The 20,453-nt window shown below is 39.4% G+C and overlaps 3 protein-coding genes across 3 annotated transcripts; 1 reads left to right on the forward strand and 2 right to left on the reverse strand.

Moving 5' to 3' along the window:
* Positions 1–1,542: 1,542 nt before the first annotated feature.
* nudc (nudC nuclear distribution protein) lies at positions 1,543–8,206 on the reverse strand. Its single transcript, XM_074614625.1, has 9 exons — positions 8,002–8,206; positions 6,944–7,021; positions 6,619–6,831; positions 6,436–6,516; positions 6,235–6,348; positions 4,746–4,940; positions 4,529–4,612; positions 4,327–4,445; positions 1,543–1,859 (listed from the first exon to the last, which is right to left on the reverse strand). Exons 1-9 carry the CDS (start codon positions 8,074–8,076, stop codon positions 1,808–1,810), a joined length of 1,011 nt encoding a protein of 336 aa, XP_074470726.1. The 5' UTR covers positions 8,077–8,206; the 3' UTR covers positions 1,543–1,807.
* A 1,489-nt stretch (positions 8,207–9,695) lies between these two features.
* nr0b2b (nuclear receptor subfamily 0, group B, member 2b) lies at positions 9,696–10,860 on the forward strand. Its single transcript, XM_074614626.1, has 2 exons — positions 9,696–10,457; positions 10,545–10,860. Exons 1-2 carry the CDS (start codon positions 9,929–9,931, stop codon positions 10,784–10,786), a joined length of 771 nt encoding a protein of 256 aa, XP_074470727.1. The 5' UTR covers positions 9,696–9,928; the 3' UTR covers positions 10,787–10,860.
* Positions 10,861–11,052: 192 nt separating this feature from the next.
* Positions 11,053–17,370, reverse strand: kdf1b (keratinocyte differentiation factor 1b). The gene is made up of 4 exons (XM_074614624.1): positions 17,187–17,370; positions 14,923–15,872; positions 14,743–14,829; positions 11,053–13,556 (listed from the first exon to the last, which is right to left on the reverse strand). Exons 2-4 carry the CDS (start codon positions 15,851–15,853, stop codon positions 13,489–13,491), a joined length of 1,086 nt encoding a protein of 361 aa, XP_074470725.1. The 5' UTR covers positions 15,854–15,872; positions 17,187–17,370; the 3' UTR covers positions 11,053–13,488.
* Between the last annotated feature and the right edge of the window lie 3,083 nt (positions 17,371–20,453).

Raw genomic sequence — 20,453 nt, forward strand, 5'->3', positions numbered from 1 at the left:
TATCAGCTTCAATGTTTCCTGTTTCCTACTGCTGCTGCTTCACATGCTTCAGTATATTAATTGGTAATAACCTGAAGCCAAATACGATTTCTTATAAGCCGTTACCTCGAGTGCATTAGCAATAAAGCTTCTGTATTGACTTTCCTCCATGCATATTTACTTGTCATTGTGGTGCCACCATCAGCAGACTTTCCTCTCTAGTTTTTTTTCCCCCATTGTAGCATTCATGTTTCATCAGTGTGTGCATTAGATTGTGGTTATCTTTTAACATGTTTATTAGAGATATTAATGCTTTTACACAAATAAAATTAACTTTAAAAAAAAAAATCAAAATCATATATATTTATGCAGAACAACATATCACCAGGAGAATGTAAGTACTTCTTGTTCTAAATAGCCCATGGGGCAGATAATGGATTAATCATTCATCTAATTGGCAACACCTGCCTTGTGCACGGGATGACAGCTGCTCTTACTCCTACACGTCACTGTACAGTAAGTAAAAAATCATTTGATAAATGTGTCTATTCTCCATTTTATTTTTTTAGAACTGTTTTACATCCTAATCCTTTAAACTCTTTAGAGCATTCTCATGTGTAGTTTTAGAAATTGGATAAATACTAGACAAAAAAAGACTTCAAAGGTCGCCATGATCTTGATTAATTCACTTAAAGCTGAGATAATTTCATTAATTTCCTCATGGAGGTCGTCTTCTACAACTTTCCACCAGATTTATTCTATCAGTGTGGGTACTTCCATATAAACTATACAGGATTACACTCGAAGGCACTTTTCACACTTTAAGGAAAACACTGCTCTCTTGTGGTTCAAAATGTAAAAATCTTTCAAGCATACCAAAAAAGGTTTAGAAATCTGTGCCATCCACATGAGGACTTCCACTATTATGCATTTAACGTGCATAGTGACAACTCTGGGAAAACATGTTTTCATTGTAGGCCAGCAGCCTTTGGATGAGATCCAAACACAACACATGGCTGAGGTCAGTGACTCTGAGGGCTGGTAAAATCTCTAGTCTTAGCCTTGAACTCTTTCAAGGTTGTTAACTTACAAATTCATAGCCAGTAAAACACAAAAGTGAGCACAATTTAAATCTGACTGCTTGTAATCATTTTCCAAAATGTTCTTTTATTTTGATACTCAGCTACCAGGTTGTGCTGACAGCGCAGTAAAATATAACAGCCCGTTCTCATTCCGAGGGCGTCAAATACAGACGCTTTGTCACGCCCGTCGGCGTTAGATACGGACGTTTAAGACACTCTTTAGCGCCGTTATGAGACACCGGGCGTTCCATTAACTACAATGCATCAATATTATGGTTTTATTGCCTGAACATAAGCAAGTGTTTTTGTTCACTTCACAACATTAAGCACGTGTTTACTGCGATCGAAAAGAGTGACGCAGAGAGCTCTTTAAGCATGTTTTTACTGCGACCGAAAAGAGTGACGCCGAGGGGTTTGATAAAGCGTCAGTATGTGACGAGTTGGGATGAGGATGCGTTGAATAAAACCACTCGTGCGTCACTTTGATTTTAAATTCATTTATTTAAAAAAAATCCAGTCACATCTTTAAATATTGGGACGACATGCAAAGAGAGAATGAGGGCATTTCAGCCATCAACCTTGTTATCATGACAACAAAAAACATGAACCTATATAAGACATGTTAAGTCAACAAAACCATGTCCGGTATGAAGAGAACAGATGCAGGGGGAGTTGGTTGGTTGGTTGGTTGGTGCCTGACGTTGGCTCTGATATGATGAATCATGATGTGGATCCTACGGCGAGTCTCAGCTGAATTTGGCTTTAGAGAAATCCATCTCTGGGTGCTGAGCCATGAACCTGCAGACACAGAAGATGTCAAAAAACAAGATGCCTAAGAAGTCTTTTATTTAAAATCACATTTGATTTTTTTTTTTTTTTTACATAACATCTCATAATTGTCTGAGCTATGGTAGATTTCTGAATGGTCAACCTTTCCCTGCTGGGCACAGAGAAAACATTTTCTACCTTTAGCACCTCCATTCAGCCATGGAGTGATTTTTTTTAAATGCTTGAACAGGGAAAAGATACACGTTGCCTCTGAGATGACACCGCATTTGATTGGAAAGACACAATGTGAACTTTGTGTCAATAAAACAACTGTGAGAGCCGCTACCCTGACTACAGTCACCTCAGCGGTATTGTTTAACTCTTATAAAACTATACAAGATCTTTAGAGGCAGCTTTAACGAGCTTAAAGAGGAAGTGGAGGTCAACGTAACGACAGACTCATCTCCTGTGGTCTGCACTGAGAGCAGCAGAGGAGAAAGAGGAGGTCATTTACTGCCAGCAGTGATAAGAGAGCGTCCTTCACATCAGCTCTGACGTTGGCCCACGTCCAGGTCTTATCTTAGTTAACTAATGCTCCGTGTAATATTTGACATGGGTGGACTAGCGACTCAGTGGAGGGAAACGGCTACTGTTCCTAAAATTATTGACCATCACTCTCAGAGCCAGGCGGTAACATCCGGGTTTGAAAAGTAAAGCCAAAGCTGAAGTACCTTAAACCTGCATTCTTTCTAATAGCCAGCAGGGGGCGACTCCTCTGGTTGCAAAAAAGAAGTCTGATTGTATAGAAGTCTATGAGACAATGAGCCTACTTCTCACTTGATTTATTACCTCAGTAAACATTGTAAACATGAGTTTATGTTCTCAATCACTAGTTTCAAGTCTTCTTCAATACAGCATGATGTTCATTTAGTAAATTATGGTCCCATTTAGAGTCAAATAGACCATAAAGCAGGGTGTGATTTAGGCAGGGTTTACGTTAGCCGGCATCACGTATAGTTGTACAGCAGAAAAAACGGGTTAAAAAATTAATTAATTAGCATATCTAATATTATAAGATATGTTGCCAAGACAACTATAATATAAACTTATATTACACAAAAGTTAAAATGTCTCTGCTGTGCTTCTAATCCAATAAACTCACGGTTCGCTGGCTGTCTGTTCTGTGTGTCTTCACAGCCAGGTGACTGTGTAAATGCGAAACAAACAAAGTGGCTCGGACAAAGCCACTGTAATGATGATATAAATAATGATTACATCCATGTTTCTTCAATACATTTTGACTTTTGTACTTCGGATGAAGACAATTCCAGAGACGTGGAGCGCAGTGCTGCGCTCGCTGTGAGTGCGTGCGTGTTTGAGAGAGACGGACTGAGGGGAAGAGAAGGTGGACTGCACGCAATGTTTCGGTAAGGCATTAATAATAATTCAAATGTCAACGTTATGAAGGAGGCTTCAAACTATTCGGTGGGCTACAGCCCTACGAGCCTCGCAACACTAGTTTGAATCTGATAAATGCTGAAATCGGACCGACCAGCCTATTATTTTATTTTTTAGACCCTCTTCTTAATTTAACTTATTTTCAAGTTATGTCAAATGTAGGCTATTATACGGCTATTTATTACACGGCTTTGTTGAATACTCGATTCTGATTGGTCAACCACGACATTCTGCGGTCTGTTATTTCTTTATAGCAGACCGTTGCTATGTGTAACAGACCGTTGCTATGGGCGCAGTTCTTATATCAGACTCTAGAGGACCGTTTTTGTGTCAAATTATTGATTTCTTAATTAAGTAGTCTTGTTAAAAGTGGGATAATGTCATCACAACAATGACCGGCTCGCTGTACATTATCCTTTACTTAAAACACGTGTGCGGTAGTTGTTCTATCTGGCTGGAGTTCTGGAATATTAACGGCCATATTGGCCGTCAAAATAAAAAGTCTAGCGTAAACTCTGGCTTCAGGGCGTGGCTAGCTTGTGAGTATACGTATTTTACATGAGTTACCACGTACTACCATCATAAATGGGAATTCAAAAAACTATCAAAAAGATAATAAGTCAGGTTGTTGTGAGACAGCAACACAAATGGTGTAGAGTGAAAGTTTACACATAATGTGTGGTCAGATCAATACGTCTCCTTGAACCAGGTTATGTCTGTGTGGTAGAAGTTGGTTAAAACACCACACTATCTTTTATTACCTGCAGTTACAGCAGGTGAGCCTGGCCTTGAGCACAAATCGGTAACCCCCGAGGGCAAAACTAGAAAGGCAGCTTTCACTCTTCTTATAAAATCTTTATACATCATAAAGTTCCTGTTAAACTGACCCTGAATACAGTGTCGGCTTCGGAGAGTTAGCCAGTAAAAAAAACACCAAAGACGTCAGCTGACAGAATAAAAAGATCTTCATGATAACAGAAACTGAGCTAAACTGAACAGGTGTTATTATCTGACAGTGATGCAACATTGGAAAACTTACTTTTTAAGAATGTCTTGTTTCTTCTGCTCTTCAGATGTAGGCAGGCCCATTGATTTCTGCCTTTGGTCGTACATCATCTTCTCCACCATACCACGCGTCTCTCCGTCCAGGTCTGACAGCTGCTCAGCAGGAAAAACACACAGTTAGGACGAGGCGAGACGTTGTTACTGCAGATGTACAGGAGATGGAATATATCCTTTACCTTTGAGTTCTCTGGACTGACTTTCTTGGTGTTGATTTCTGGATCTGTGGTAACAATCTTGCTCCACCACTCCATTTTATTAATCTGAAATTAAAGAATCACTTAATTATGACAACAGACATTTAAAAACTTCAATAGAAGCTTGGAATGAAAAAAAAAAAAGAAGACATTCGGTTCAGCATTATTCTACAGCGACCCACACGAACTCCGTTCTTACCTTTTCAAAGTGGACTGTAACAACCTTGCCGTCGTCGATGAGCCAGGAGCTTTCTTCTACCTTCACCTCGTTGTACAGCTGGCCTTCAAGAACAGGAGGGTGTCCCTTCAGGCCCACCTTGATGGTGCGTCGCTGGATGTCCACCACTACGTCTCTGCTCTTAATGCGGAACTTCACATCGAAAGGCACGACCAGCTGTAGAAGGATGTTAAAGTGTATATTGCTTGTTAGATTCAGATTTGTTCACGGCTATCAAAGCTACAATAACAAAGAAAAACACACAGTGGGCATGATAAACAGACAGGAAACATAACAAGATACATCTTATCTGTGGAGTGATACGATTTTAAAAAAATGCTGCTTTCCTCGAGGGTAGATAAACATCAACAGTTTCCCCACGAGTTGACATGATTTCAGATGAGTCAGGTAAGTGGTGCAGGGGCGAGCATTTGGGACGGGTCATGATTTACGAATGGCCATTAAATAATACAAACTAATAGTTTATGTGATTATCCTCTTGTCTTAAAAATATATTTTACCTTGTTTTTTTACCGTTGTAGGTGCCGCCTGGTAGTAACGTTACTATCAGGCGGCGGTAAAACATGTGTATGGCATATTCAGTTCGGCTTTTTTCCATTGGCATGTGTGTATACGTGCGTTGCCTGGGTGTGCAGCGCCACGGCCCCCCCTGGTTTCAGCTGGGAGATCAGCTGGTCGAGCGGCAGAGCATTGTAAAACACGCTTCATTCAAGCGCGACAGAAACAAAATAAAACTTAACAAAATTGTCTTAGTTTCCACTGTTCCAACGATTTGGTTGAAATAAACCCTTAATTCATTGAGTTAGATCTGAAAACGTGCCGGCTCTACTTGATGTTTTTCCTTTATTTCTTTCTCTCCCCACGGAGTAGCTGCACGAAGGCGGGGGACAGCGATCTTCAAAGAATGATGGAATAGTTCCCAGTGATTATCGAAAAGTATTTTTGCTTGAAATGCCCTTTCCTAGAAAGCACTCGCTCATCACAACCGAGGTCCAGGCCAGTAAACCCGGGGTCTGCTATTACAGCAAAACAGTCACTATCATGGGCAAAGAAGCAAAGAGATGAATCTCCGGTGTTTTTCTTTAACAACAGCCGCTGCCGCCATTTTGGACTGAAAACACTTATTATATTTATAATATTTTATTGTTCAACACAGGCCATTTCAGTAGAATCATTTTGTTTTACTTTTGTATGGTACTTTTTAGGCGAACGTTTTACTGGCGTCCGGTAGTCGCTTTCAGTCCGAAATGGCAGAATGGTAGCTTGCTGCTGTGCGCTGACGTTGCAATGGAACTAACAACTGACTTTCACTTCTTGGCATATACGTTCTTTATCATGGGTTTTTGGTAAAAGTCTGGCTGCTTGAACAGACAAAAGATACAAAAAAGACGACGCTGAGGCTTGGGAATCACAAGTTTGTGAAATGATCCTGACGTCAAAAGGCACTCACATCAACTTCAGACAGGGATTGTGTCCACTTGTAGTTTGGCAGGTCAGCTCCGTTTCCTTGGTTGGGCTTCAGTTTATCTTTGTCCTTCTCATCCTCCTCTCCTTCTGAGTCAGACTGAGGAAATGGAAAGTAAGATGAGTACGTCAGCAGTAACAAATTTTACTCAACAAACTCTTTAACCGACATTTCACTTTCACTCACCCCCTTCGGTTTTTCTACTTCGTCAGATGGCTTTTCTGTGTTTGTTGTTGCATTCTTCTTTTTCTCGTCTTCATTCTTTTTCTAAAATATATACAAACACAAATAAATAAATAAATAATTCATCTTTTCAGTAGAACAGCAGTGATTCGCATGTGACAGAGTATCAAGGCTCCAAGATTTCACCTTATCAAGTTCAGACTGAAGTTTCTCTGCTTCTTCATCAGTGAGCTCCTGAATTTTGGGACCGTCGTCATTTGTCTTTTTCTTCTCCTCCTCCTCTGCTAGCTTGGCAGCTCTTTCAGCTTTCACTTTCTTTTCCTTCTCCTGTTTCATCTGCTTCTCTTTGTGGAACTTCAGCGCTAGCTGACTGTGGTGTGTGAGAGAGTCTTTGACTAACTGAAAGAAAGAGATGGCCAGAAGCGAAGTATATAAGTGGAGGTATGCCTCTGTCATGACATAGTACAGTCTGAAATGTCACATTAGCTGCAGATACAGTAACGTTGCTCACCTTCTCTGCAGCACCTGGATCACCACCGGTGAAGAAATCAGTTTTGCGGCGGAGGAAGCTGAAAAATGTGTTTACTAACTGTTGAAAAAAAAACACAAATTCCATCCCACAGATTAATATGTACTTGAGCATTTTTGGCACGACTGGACTGTGTGATAGTACCTCTTTATTTAGCAGCTCATGGCATATTGTTTGCATATCAACATTAAATTCTCAAACTCTTCTTCCATCATCCATAATGTGATGACATGTGCAATAACATGCTGATCACTCTGTGCAATAATTATATAATTATCGGACGGAAACTTTGTGCAATAATCTGGCAAAACTGTCATCTCATCAATATACATATTGTATTTATATTGTATTATCTTTTATATTTATATTGCACTATCTCTTGTTTTATTTGATTGTATTATCTTTTCATTAGCACCTATGGGATTGTCACAATCTAATTTCGTTGTACTACACAATGACCATAAAGGGCTTGAATCTTGAATCATAACCTCCTGTTATTTATTGTTTAATCTGCAAATCCTTGCATTAAATATTATATATTAAAGTACTGCACTAGACAATCTTCATCCTTCCACTTAGATAATAAACTGTGTAATTCCTCTCAATTATAATCCTTTATTATTAGAAATGTGTGTAGCTAGAAGGAAAAGTCTGATTCTTCCACCCACACAGGGACCATCATCTCAGTGCTACATAAACATAATTGTATTAGGAATATTCATAGCATCTTCCAGGACAACAGAGCCTTCAGAAAATGAGTTTAAAGAGAACTAAAATTAGATTTGACTGATATGTCATGCTGCTTTGTTGAGTCACATGTGTGCCGAATTGAACACAACACCTCATTGATTAAAGATATAACATTATGGTCTGTCCAGCAGGAGAGTCTACTGATAATAATAACAACGTTAGTTAAAACCTGTAAAACAGTAGAGGACCGTTGCTCTGTCTGAATAAGCATGTTAACAGGCGAGGAGTAGCTGCTAGCTCACAGGCTAACTGTGTTAGCTTCAACATGTTAGCGTTAAACATGAACTCACCTCTTGTATTCCTCCTTCATGCTGCTGCGCCATAACCAGCAACATGCCGTCATACTTCTCTTCATCGTCTCCCATGTTGGTGGATTAGGAGCCGGTTGAATCAGATGTTTATTTGCTGTAAGAGAAGAATGACCAGCAGAAAGTTCAGTTAGCGACAACAACGTGAGGGCCACAAGACTCACTTCCTGGAAACAAGCCCCGCCCACGTCGGGTTTGACCAATAGGAAGAATGGATTTTAAATGACAGCCGGAATATCCAATGAAGTGAGAGCATTGGTTTCAGGGAAGAGACGGAAGAATCTTCTAGAGAAGAAACTTAGAAAATTAAGATTTTATTATAAATATATTATTTTTGAAACCACTATGTTATCATTTCAAACGCAAAAAAAAAATAGTGTAAATTGCTTTATTAATTTATTTTTGCCCTCGTTAGTTCCCATCCACAATGCAGTAGAAAATAATATTATCTATATATAATAATAATAATGATAATAATAATAATAATATAATGATAATATATAATATATAATAATATATATCTCAGAAAAAAAAATATTCAGAGGCATTTTTCAGAAAACAGCTTAAAATGAAATTAAATAAATAAATATAATTTAATTTTCTTTACATTTATTTAAGTAGTAATTATTATTAAACTAATAGGTGAAAGGTGGCTAGATCAGTGGAATAAAATTATGAAATTACAACTGAATTTTTAAAGCTTGAAACCACTGTTATCATTTCAAACGCAATAAAGAAAATTTTCTTTAAATTGCTTTATTAATTTATTTTTGCCCTTGTGATTTCATAGCCACAATGCAGTAAAAATATTATTACATCAGCAGAAAAATAAATATTCAGAGGCATTTTTCAGAAAAACAGCTTAAAATGAAAATAAATAAATAAATAAATAAATAAATAAATAAATAAATAAATAAATAAATAAATAAATAAATATGATTTTATTTCCTTTACATTTGTTTAAGTAGTAATTATTATTAGACTAATAGTTGGAAGGTGGCTAGTTTAGTGGAATAAAATTGAATGAAATTACAACTGAAGTTTTACAGTGTATTTCATTAAATTGAATTTTTGTACTTGAGGATGGTTGGTAGCGTGAGTGGGAGGAATGGATCAACATGCAGGCGTTGATTTTCTCGAAAAACTAAATTTATTATCACCGGCCACAAAAAGGAAAAACAAACCATTTCATTAGGTTTATCACTAAGTGTCCTCTGCAGGCAATTAATAAGAAAAAAACCTTCAAGTTCACAAAACACTACCCTTCCTCCATTTTTCTGGAGAATGAAATACACAGACCAACCAGTTTCCTGTCTTCCAAGACCTTTTTTTTTAATTAAGTTGCCTGTATCTTGATATGTACAAAATGCTCAAAACAGAAAATCAAAGTCAAGGAAACCTAATGATGGCAGAATTTGTGCCAGTGAATTACATCACCAATTACAAATCAAGTCATTTCTGAAACTGGAAGCACAGTCGTAATCCACCTATAAAACAAATCCTTTCATACAGTTCCAAGGTGCAACTGGGGCACAGGTCAGGTGGCATCCTGTGCGTTGACCCCGTCAGTCCTTGATAGACTGGTACAGGCAGAGTTAATGACTGAGGTAAACATGATAAATGTCATTCACCCCACCAGCTTCGGTATTTCCCTTCCCTGTGCAGCTGCAGAGTTTAACTAGCCTTATCAACGCCACGTGGAGGGGACCTAGATCCCTCTGCATGGGAAGTCCAGGGTCACTTCTCTTTTTTTTCCCCATTGAATGCTGCACGGTCTTAAAAAGGAGGGTCAAGGCTGCGAGCAGGTGACATCCTGGATAAATACAGTAGGGTCTGAGCTTGTGGAGTTCACTGGAGTGACACGATTTCTGGAGCTTACTGGCATTCTGCGGATACTTTTTCCTTCATAATGTATCCTCTGGAAGAGATTAGCACTTGCTCCGGTTACCGGGATCCTCACACTATCCTTTATAACATCTTGAGCGGGAGCGAGAGCGGTTACCTCAACAACAAACTGAAGAAGCGTAACGCCACAAACTGCCGCTGTGAACAGAGGAGGACAGTTTGCCTAAAGGACCCAGACTCCACCTGCCAGGTGGCCTCCAGCGTTCTGGTCAAAACCATCTGCTTCGTGAGAAGTTTACCGTCATTCAGTCAGCTTCCATCAGGAGATCAGTCATCACTGTTAAGACACTGCTGGGTTCCTTTATTTGTTCTGGGGCTTGCCCGAGAAAAGATAGTCTTTGAGGTGACTAATGTGCCAAATTCAAGCATCCTTAGACAGATTCTTCTCGGACCAGGACTCCCTGGAAAGGAGTCAGAGCAGCCAACTCTTGCTGGAGTCCACAAATTGAGATCTTGCTTGCATCAGCTGTGGGATCTGGATCTCAGTCCAAAGGAGTATGCTTACCTAAAGGGTGCTTTGTTGTTTAACCCAGGTAAAACTTGTATTTGTATTAGTTGTGTTTCATGCTAATTAATTTGTCGGATATGAGCTTAAACAGAAACTTCTCTATCTGCTCCAGCTATTCAGGGATTGAGCGCCTCGTTGTTCGTTGAAGGCCTCCAACAGGAAGCTCAGAGAGCTCTCCAAGAAGTCATCCACCTCCTGCACCCCAACGACGCCCCTCGCTTCGGCCACGTCCTCAGAGCAGCCGCCACCGTTCAGACCGTCAGCCACGGCCTGGTCACAGAGCTCTTCTTCAAGCCAGTTATTGGCAACACAAATATGTTACATTTATTAACAGAGATGTTGTTTGTGCAATGAGATTAAGTGTTGTAATATGGACTTTTATACAGTGACGGTTGAAAAGATTATCAAATAAACCTTTTAATACCTTCTTCAGCGTGATGAAGTTATGGTTTTGGGATGGCTTCTGTAAAAGCATATAAAGCAACACTTGCGAAGAAATTATCCTATTGTTCTAAGGGAGAATTTAAAAGCAGCATGTCCTGACCTTTAAAAAAAGAAATGCACACTTTGACTCCCTCATGTGGCCATATGTGGCAAATGACAAGCAAACAGTTTCCTCCTTTTGTTTCACTTCATTTACTTTATTGTTTTTACAATGAGACATCAGTTATGGATGGTTACTGTCGATATAGGAACGCATATTTGCTGAAAACACAAAGTGCAACACCTTTGTGAGAGGCCAAAGTATTTTATACTTTTGAATTTAGGAAACATTCTGTGCGAATGAAAACAAAATGCCAAGCTTTCAACCAGTTTAGTACAATAACAAGTTTGTTAGGATAGTTACAGTTTATATGACACAAGACACATTCAATCACTTCGTCAGTATAGATGGATTTTCTGCTTCTTGGTCGAAACTAGAGCAACCAGTTTCTCACCATTTCATTAAAACCACCCGGGTGCTGCAGCCAAATTCCTGACACACTAAAAATACAATGTTGTGTTAAATTATCCATCACTAAATTATTCTTTATAATAATAATAAATGGGGCACAAGAGGATATAGATCACGAGAGTGTAACCTGGACAGTTTAAACCATTAGATTAGCTGCCCAGGTGTGTTAACTGAAGGCACTACAATAGGGGCCATAATGCTGATAAGAAGGAGCTGAATAAATTCCACTGAGTCAGCTGGCCAAATTCCCATCAGCACCCAGGAGCAAACACAGCCAGCGTGGCTGGGGCAAGAAAACGGACATTCACTTCATGAGTCAGCTTGCAGATAATGCCACTAATAAGTTAATAGTTATATATTACATGATATTAACTAAAAACAAGCGGCAGTTCACACCCACTTTCATAACATCTCACAATGTGAGATAGGACGGCCACAAACTGCCTCCATAATGCATTAAACGGTTATTTGCTTCATGTTATTACACTAATATTAATGTGCTTTGAAGAAAATACAATCACTCTCCACATTATATTAACATCATAAACGTCACAATAGAAAAAAAACACAACATTTTGACAAAACTTTTCCCGTAGCTTTTAACTTGTCTTTCTTCAGGGAGGAAATCACGATGTTATTTACGTACTTTCTTGACTAGAGAATATTACTTTCATGAGCTTAGCTTAGCATTAAGACTGAAACTGTGGGAATATACAGTATATTATTATTTTTTATTTAGTTTTTACATTTTTTAAGTATTAATTATTGTTATTACCTGGTCAAAGATTGTGTATTTATTTGTGTTATGTTAAAGTTCAATAAAAATATTGACAAAAAAAAACAACTGTGGGAAACAGCTAGTCTCGCTCTGTAACAAAATACTCCTATCAGCAGATTTGAGTCTTTCTGTTGTGCGTTTTCTCTGTTTGCCAAAGTGGCGGATGGCCTGACGATCTTACCCGCCACTGCCAACAATTTATCCGCATTTGGCAGGTAACAGGTGCTAATTCCACACCCTGCGTCAATGTTTGGTACAGATCCCCGCAAAAAAAAAATCACACCATAATCGTTTTTTCAATGAAAATGAGTATATAGTGATGTAAAAATTATTGCAATATCAGTCAAATAATTGCAATTATATATTTTTTAAAAATCATTCAGCCCTATTTGGTTTCTGTATAGAATAAACAAAATATAACGTGTTAATAATTAGTAAGCGTCAGACGTGTTGCTAGGCAGATTTTGTTTCCTTCGGACAGAACCAGACTAGGTTTTCCTCCATGTTTCCATCTTTATGCTAAACTGTAGCGTGTAACTCTCCGCAAGAAAGCAAATAAGCGAATTTCCCAAAAATGTCGAATTGTTCCTTTTCCATTCTTATTTCTAGTGTACTACCAGGCACTTATAACAAAACTCCGCTCAATATTAGAATTACAGGATTTGAGCCATAATATAAAACTGCCTTTTTCTTACTGCCAAATATTGTTACTTCATCCTGTCACACCGTTGCCACTATGCATCTTATAGAAATATGGCAAAACTATTAGAACATAATTTCTGATCATCTGGAATCACTGGCTGTAAATATGTTATACATAACCACTGAATTAAAAGCATTGACTATGATGATGACAAGATGATGAAATGTGCCCAAAAAAAACCCAGAAATACAGCTTTACAGAAGTAAATCCAAACGTCCTTTGCTTAACAACAGCAGACTAATCTGACCGGCCAAAATGAGTCAGGTTTCATAAACATAATCCTTCAAGGACGAGGGGACGGTTAATCGTGATACAATAAGAGCTGCTGGTGATATCTGCCTGCAGGGCAAGCTCCCAATCAAGCAATCCTTCAAACACATAATATTTATCAAACATAAATATCTACACACTGAGCCCTGAGTTCACTGAAGTCCTTCAAACAATGTGAATATTTCACATTTTCTTTTTTCCATAGCAAAGCCGTGGTCTCTACAAAACAGCTCGGCTCAGCCAGAGACTCCCGTGCAAGTAGTGTCGCCTTTCAACGTCCCGTATTGTGACCTTGTGGACACGGCATGACAAACAATTCAAGCATAGATCGCCAGCCTGCGGAGCGGGAATCATGTTCTCACAGAGGTGCGAATTAGAGGAACACCTGAAGAATTAGTCTCTGTGTGAGAAGTATGACCTATAAAAAAAAGACAGAAACAACATGGTGATTCCTCAGCATTAAAGCTGCAGTAGGCAGAAATGTTTTTGGCATCATTGGGCAAAAATTCCATAAGAACCTTTCAGCATATTGTAATTCAAGTGCTCTGAGAGAAAACTAGACTTCTGCACCTCCTCATTGCTCTGTTTTCAGGCTTTAAAAAATCTAGCCTGTGACGGGAGACTTTGACCAATCACAGGTTATTTCAGAGAGAGAGCCATGAGAGTTTCTATTGGTTGTTCATTCAACGGAGGCAGCTGTCAATCACTCGCAAACTCCGATCAAACGGTCAAACTAGGGAGCGCTGATCAAATATGAATCAATATTCTGTTACTGTAATGCCTATTTCTCGCCTCAAATGTTTTTAGAAACAGCTTGTAGTGCACTGTTTAGCTGGAAAATTAGAAAGTTTGTGACCTGGCCGCCATGTTGAGATCAGTTGAGGAAATACAAAGCCCCGCCCTCCAGACAGAGCAAACTTTCTCATTTTATAGCTAAACAGTACACTACATGATGTTTTTGAAAACACTTGAGGTGAGAAAAATAGGAATCACAGTAACAGAATATGGATTCCTATTTGATCAACGCTGCCTAGTTTGACCGTTTGATCGGAGTTCGCAAGTGATTGACAGCTGCTCACAGATGGCAAGGCTCCAGCTCGGCTCTGATTGGTTGTTTTCCTCCAGTCTGTGAAATCTTGCAGATGCCATTAGGAGGACACAGAGGCATAACATTTTTTTTTTTTTTTTCAGATTATCTGTCTCATGCACTGCTGTCAGGATATAGTGACCGTTTTATAAAAATAATTTTTTTTTAATCTGGCAAAAGAAATAATAAATATATCTCTTTAAATTCAGACTCTTTTGTCTCGTCAGAAATGAAAGTGGATGTTGGAACAGATTTTATCGGGAAGTCAAATCTATTGCGGATGAAAACAAGAGCAGCCACTGTTGGCACATAAATGCATGATGGACTTCCCCTGTTATAACAGCCAAATGGAAAACAAGACAAGCACATGAGTCAACGCCACTAACAGACAGAACCAGGGAATAAAATAAGTGAATGACACACTATTAAACCCACATCCTATTTACATTAAAAACAGGAGTATGAAGTATGAATGTAACAGTATAGTGCGTATGTAATAACACACAGGTTTTCTCACCTCCATCGGTCTTCCACATCTCTCTGGCACACTTGTCAGAGGAGGTCAGTTCTGATATTTGGATGTTTGGACTTGATTTGTAATTATCTTGAGGAAACAGAGAAAAAGAGAGTTAATTTACTTGCAGAAAATCGATTCTATGGCGTTTCAGATATTTTGATGTGAAAAACTAAAACTTACTGTTGTTGCTGAATGAAAAGGAACCGCTCTCCCTCATCGTCTCATTCCCGCTGTCCGACAGCGTCCTCTCCATCCTGGAGATGTTTGGCCTCTTCTTCGTGCTCCTCCGAGTGCTGATGCGGATGATGCCGCGCACCAGCCGACACTCGGCCTCCTGCTCGTCCATTTTGTGCTCCTCTGCCAGCGAGTTGATGAGCTGGTTGATGGCCTTGCTCTTCTTCAGGAACACAGAGTCCGAGGTGCACCTGGCCAACTCTTCGATCTGATATTCAGAGTAGAGCTCCAGCAGCTTCTTGTTGATCAGAGAGTCCACGTCCTCCTCGCCATCCTCCCAGTCATCGAACCTCATGGACTCGTGCAGGGACGGGTGGCTGGGCTGTGTTGGACCACCAGGCGGAGGCACATATGACGGATATTTGATTTCAGCGTCTAAATACTCTCTCGGACAGTCAACTTTGACTCCACCGAAGCGGAGGTCCTCTAGCCAGTCTGTGCCGTCCTCTTCTTTGTTGTCTCCTGGGTTCACAGATCGGAGGCTCACCTTCTCCGGTTCGTCTGGGGAGCTCTCGTTTGGCGGCAGGCACGGAGCGAGGTTGGAGCGCTGGCAGACCCTATACAGGCCGCAGGTGAGAACGCTGCACACAAAGGTCCTACAGCTGCTTGGAGGAGCGCAGGGATTGCAGGTTTGTGTGGCAGAGGGAGGATCAGCTGAGCCAGGAATGAAGCCGATGGTCTCATACTCCTTTCCATTAGCGTCTTTCAGGTGAGCTTTGTGGACCGTCTTTGGCTCTGGGATCGGGAGCCTGTCTTCCACTGGGTCCACACAGCGCTCCTCATAGGACGACCTCTGGCTGCTGCTCCGGCTAGGTCCATGCCTGTAGCTGCCAGGCCCCGAGCTGTGTCTGAGGCTGCCAGTGCTGCCGACGGACATGACTCACTGCCTCCAAGATCTGGACAAGCATGAGAGAAAATGAGGTCAATTGAGGTGTAACTGAATGGTAAGACGGTGTGGAAGTGGCATCACTAAACAAGGTAATCAAAGCTGGCAAAACCGAAAATCACTTGAAGCCACCTGAGGGCATCTCTCTCTTCAAAACAAATGAGAAACCACTATCCCCAGGTGGCAGGTAAAGTAACCCAACTGGTTCTCTGGAGGATGAGGGAGCATAAAGACTATTCACTACATGATGTCATGGGGATTTCTAAAATGTTACTTTCGTTGAAACTGTTAAATAAAGACAAAAATATTATGTGAAAAAGGTTAAAAAATAGTTCCATTCATCCACAAGCAACTGGCTGAATCAACACACCAATTACACCAAACTCAATTTAAAAATCTTGGAATTTAATGCCACCCTTGCTTGCTTCATGACAGTCACTTTTAAAGCAAAACCTATAAAAAAACGCATTTTTTCTTTATTAGAGTAAGAGCACCTGCTTGTAGGTTGCATGCCGAATTCAAGAATAGGTCTCATTGAATCTGAAGTTACCTTCGGTTTTGTTTTATCGGATATACATATTCATTGATAACACAATGAGCTTTAAATTGCCATATTTTCAAATAGTGTTTGGCGTGAATGTTTACAGTAGTTTTTACCATGTAGTTATTAGCTAATGAACGAACAAGTGAAATGAAAATTATATTTTACTGTTTTTTACACATATTATGTGAAAAGGTTAAAAAACAATTCCATTCATCCACAAGCAACTCACTGAATCAACACACCAATTAAACCAAACTCAATTTATAAATCTTGGAATTTAATGCCACCCTTGCTTGCTTGATGACAGTCACTTTTAAAGCAAAACCTATACAAAAACGCATTTTTTCTTTATTAGAGTAAGAGCACCTGCTTGTAGGTTGCATGCCGAATTCAAGAACAGTTTTTATTGAACCTGAAGTTACCTTCGGTTTTGTTTTATCGGACATACATATTCATTGAAAACATAATGAGCTTTAAATTGACATATTTTCAAATAGTGTCTGGCGTTCCGTGACATGACGGCAATGAGTTGGGACGAATGTTTACAGTAGTTTATACCATGTAGTTATTAGCTAATGAACAAATAAGTGAAATAAAAATGATATTTTACTGTTTTTTACACATTTATCATTACTTTTTGCAACAAGTTACCGTTTGACACACATTAAGTCAGGAGCTCTTTCCTATTTAAAAATATATATTTTCACTTTCATGGCGACTTGTCATCGCGTCTGTTTCCTCCATTAGAGGACTTTACTAACTAAACATTAGTTTACTCACAGTATACACGGTGCGACTTCACAATCAATGTTGTCTTCGCCTCTTTACATTCAACATTTACGTTTGTAATCCATTTCGGACGTCCGATTTATCAACTCCGGCTCGAAAAAGTCAGTTTCAGTAAAGTTTTCCACCAGATCCCGTCACCTGAGCGTCCAGGTGGAGGAACAACACCAGGTAGCTGCAGCAGGAGGCGGGACTTCCGGTTAGGACTTAAAAAATAAAGCGCAAGTTAAATTTATTTATTTTATTATTTTTTATTGAAGAAAATTAATTTACAAACATTAAGGCATTGTATTCTAGCCAAGTCAAGTCAAGTCAAGTCAAGTCAAATGTATTTCTATAGCACATTTAAAACAACATGAGCTGACCAACGTGCTTTACAGACATAGGCAGAATAAAAACAGGTCAACAGAGCAGACAACAAAATCTCACACACATCCACAGACAGAGACCAAGATAAAATCCATGAGTAAAAGACTGTTATAATGAGCATTATAAAAGGTCAATTAGTAATCACAATTCAAGTACATTCAAAAGAGCTGTGCTTTGAAAGACTCTGTAGAGGAAGCGGATCAGATTTGTTCCACAAACTGAGAAGGTTGCTCAATACTTCTAACATGCAAGGCACAATTGGATAGGAAAGATTACTTAAATTATAAAAAAATAATATAATAACAAAAATAAAAGAGGGGGTAGAAAAATAATTCAAGGAACAAAAAAAGAAATGCATAAATAAATAAATAAATAAATAATAATAAGACTGCACTCTTCCATAGTAGCTCTAGGGGTCATCATCATATATATTCAGTTCTTCATACTCTCTGAGGAGAGACTTTGCATGTTGTCCTTTCATTAATCTTAAAGCACTGAGATGATTGTCCACAATTTTACCTTGTGCATTTTACATTTTCCAATTGTAATAATAATAACACACTGTAAAAGGTATTTAAATCACATAGCATCCAGCCGATAAGCTCACCATCATATACAACATGTTAACAACATAATAATAACCCCCTTCACCCTCCAAAACCACAAGTCAACATTTATACACTTTTATTTTGACATGATTTCCGGTGCCAAGTTCTGTCTGCCTGCCGTGAACTAGCATACCCCTCGCGGGAGCGCGCATGGCAAAAGCAAAAGCTACCATTGACAGTGTAATGATTTACAAGGCAAAGTAGGCTTACTGTTTAACCCTCATGATCCTACCAACCTATTTAACACACCTGGTCCCTCGGGACCCCAAGAATAAACTACCATCATAGCACAATGTTAACTTATGTCTTCTCAAAACATTATTAGTTATGTAAAATTACTGTCATCTGAAGAAAAAACAAATAGATTATTATCATTTTAGGAAGGTTACAGTTTATTTGCATATTGTGTAAAACAAAAATAGACAGAGCACATGAGGACATCTATGTCTGCTTCGTCTCTGTCTCCTTCAAAATGACTGACAGAGTGCCCCTACCCCTGATAGTGTGTCATACTGTTAATTAGGCAAACATTTTATCTAAACATCTAGCCAATCTATCCATACACTCGGACACTTGGCCCAGTGAGTCGCTCACTCGACCCAGTCAATCTTTATACTCGACCCAGTCGGTCTTTATACTCGACCCAGTCGGCTGCTATACTCGACCTAGTGGGCCACTATACTCATTCCAGTGGGCCACTATACTTCGCCCAGTTGGTCTTTATACTCGACCCAGTTGGTCTTTATACTCGACCCAGTGGGCCACTATACTCAATCCAGTGGGCCACTATACTCAACCCAGTCGGTCTTTATACTCGACCCAGTTGGTCTTTATACTCGACCCAGTGGGCCACTATACTCAACCCAGTGGGCCACTATACTCGACCCAGTCGGTCTTTATACTCGACCCAGTCGGCTGCTATACTCGACCGTGTGGGCCACTATACTCAACCCAGTGGGCCACTATACTCAACCCAGTGGGCCACTATAGTCAACCCAGTCGGTCTTTATACTCGACCCAGTTGGTCTTTATACTCGACCCAGTTGGTCTTTATACTCGACCCAGTTGGCTGCTATACTCGACCCAGTGGGCCACTATACTCAACCCAGTGGGCCACTATACTCGACCCAGTTGGTCTTTATACTCGACCCAGTCGGCTGCTACACTCGACCCAGTGGGCCACTATACTCAACCCAGTGGGCCACTATACTCAACCCAGTCGGTCTTTATACTCGACCCAGTTGGTCTTTATACTCGACCCAGTCGGCTGCTATACTCGACCCAGTGGGCCACTATACTCAACCCAGTGGGCCACTATACTCGACCCAGTTGGTCTTTATACTTGACCCAGTCAATCTTTTTACTCGACCCAGTTGGTCTTCAGCGACAAACATGAAACCTGCCTTGGCGGAGGTCTGCGCTTTCCGAGTGCACTTCTAGTTGCATATGTGAATGAGGCGTGGGCAGGGAAACTATTGGCAAACTATACTGCAATGGAGGTCCTTTGTATAGTTTTATATATGTAAGATAAGATAAGATAAGATATTCCTTTATTAGTCCCGCAGTGGGGAAATTTGCAGTGCACAGCAGCAAAGGAGATAGTGCAAAAAACAAGATGCATCAGCTAACACAGTAAAACAGAACTAAACAAAGTGTAACAAAATATGAACCATTTAAATAGAAGGAAGTATAAAAATAGGAACAGTATATACAGTATTGACAATAAACAGACTATTAACAAAATTGCACAAGTGGAAAATGATATTGCACAGTGAGAATGAATGAATTGATGAATGAATGAAATTCCACCTGAAAATATCAGGTTATTGTCAGTTTTTTTGGTGTGTAAGTGTAAGTGGTCTACTGGGAGCAGTGCTGGTTGGGTCCTTTGTATAAGCCTGTGGCTTCTTGACCTCTCCTGACACATTTCTTGTTTTTCTTTTCATTGACTAGATTTTGTGCAGTTTTATATATGTGCAAATGAAAAAATAAAAAAATAATAACAATTGACATTTATGGAGAAAATATAATAATGAAAGTGCGATAAGTATTTTTTTTTTGCTTGTATTATTTCAAAATTACAGTATAAATAGTAACAGCAGAAAACATTAAAAACATTTACATACAAAAGAAGCATAGCGAAAACATAAACAAAGATCTGTGCCAAACATAAAAGGACAACAGAAATGAAACAAAACCAACATAAGATTAAAAGAAAAAACACAATAAAAAAATAAATAAAAAAATAAATAATAATAAAAAAATGACCACACGAGAGTATGAC

Source organism: Sebastes fasciatus, chromosome 17 (assembly GCF_043250625.1).
Source record: "Sebastes fasciatus isolate fSebFas1 chromosome 17, fSebFas1.pri, whole genome shotgun sequence".
Lineage (NCBI taxonomy): Eukaryota > Metazoa > Chordata > Actinopteri > Perciformes > Sebastidae > Sebastes > Sebastes fasciatus.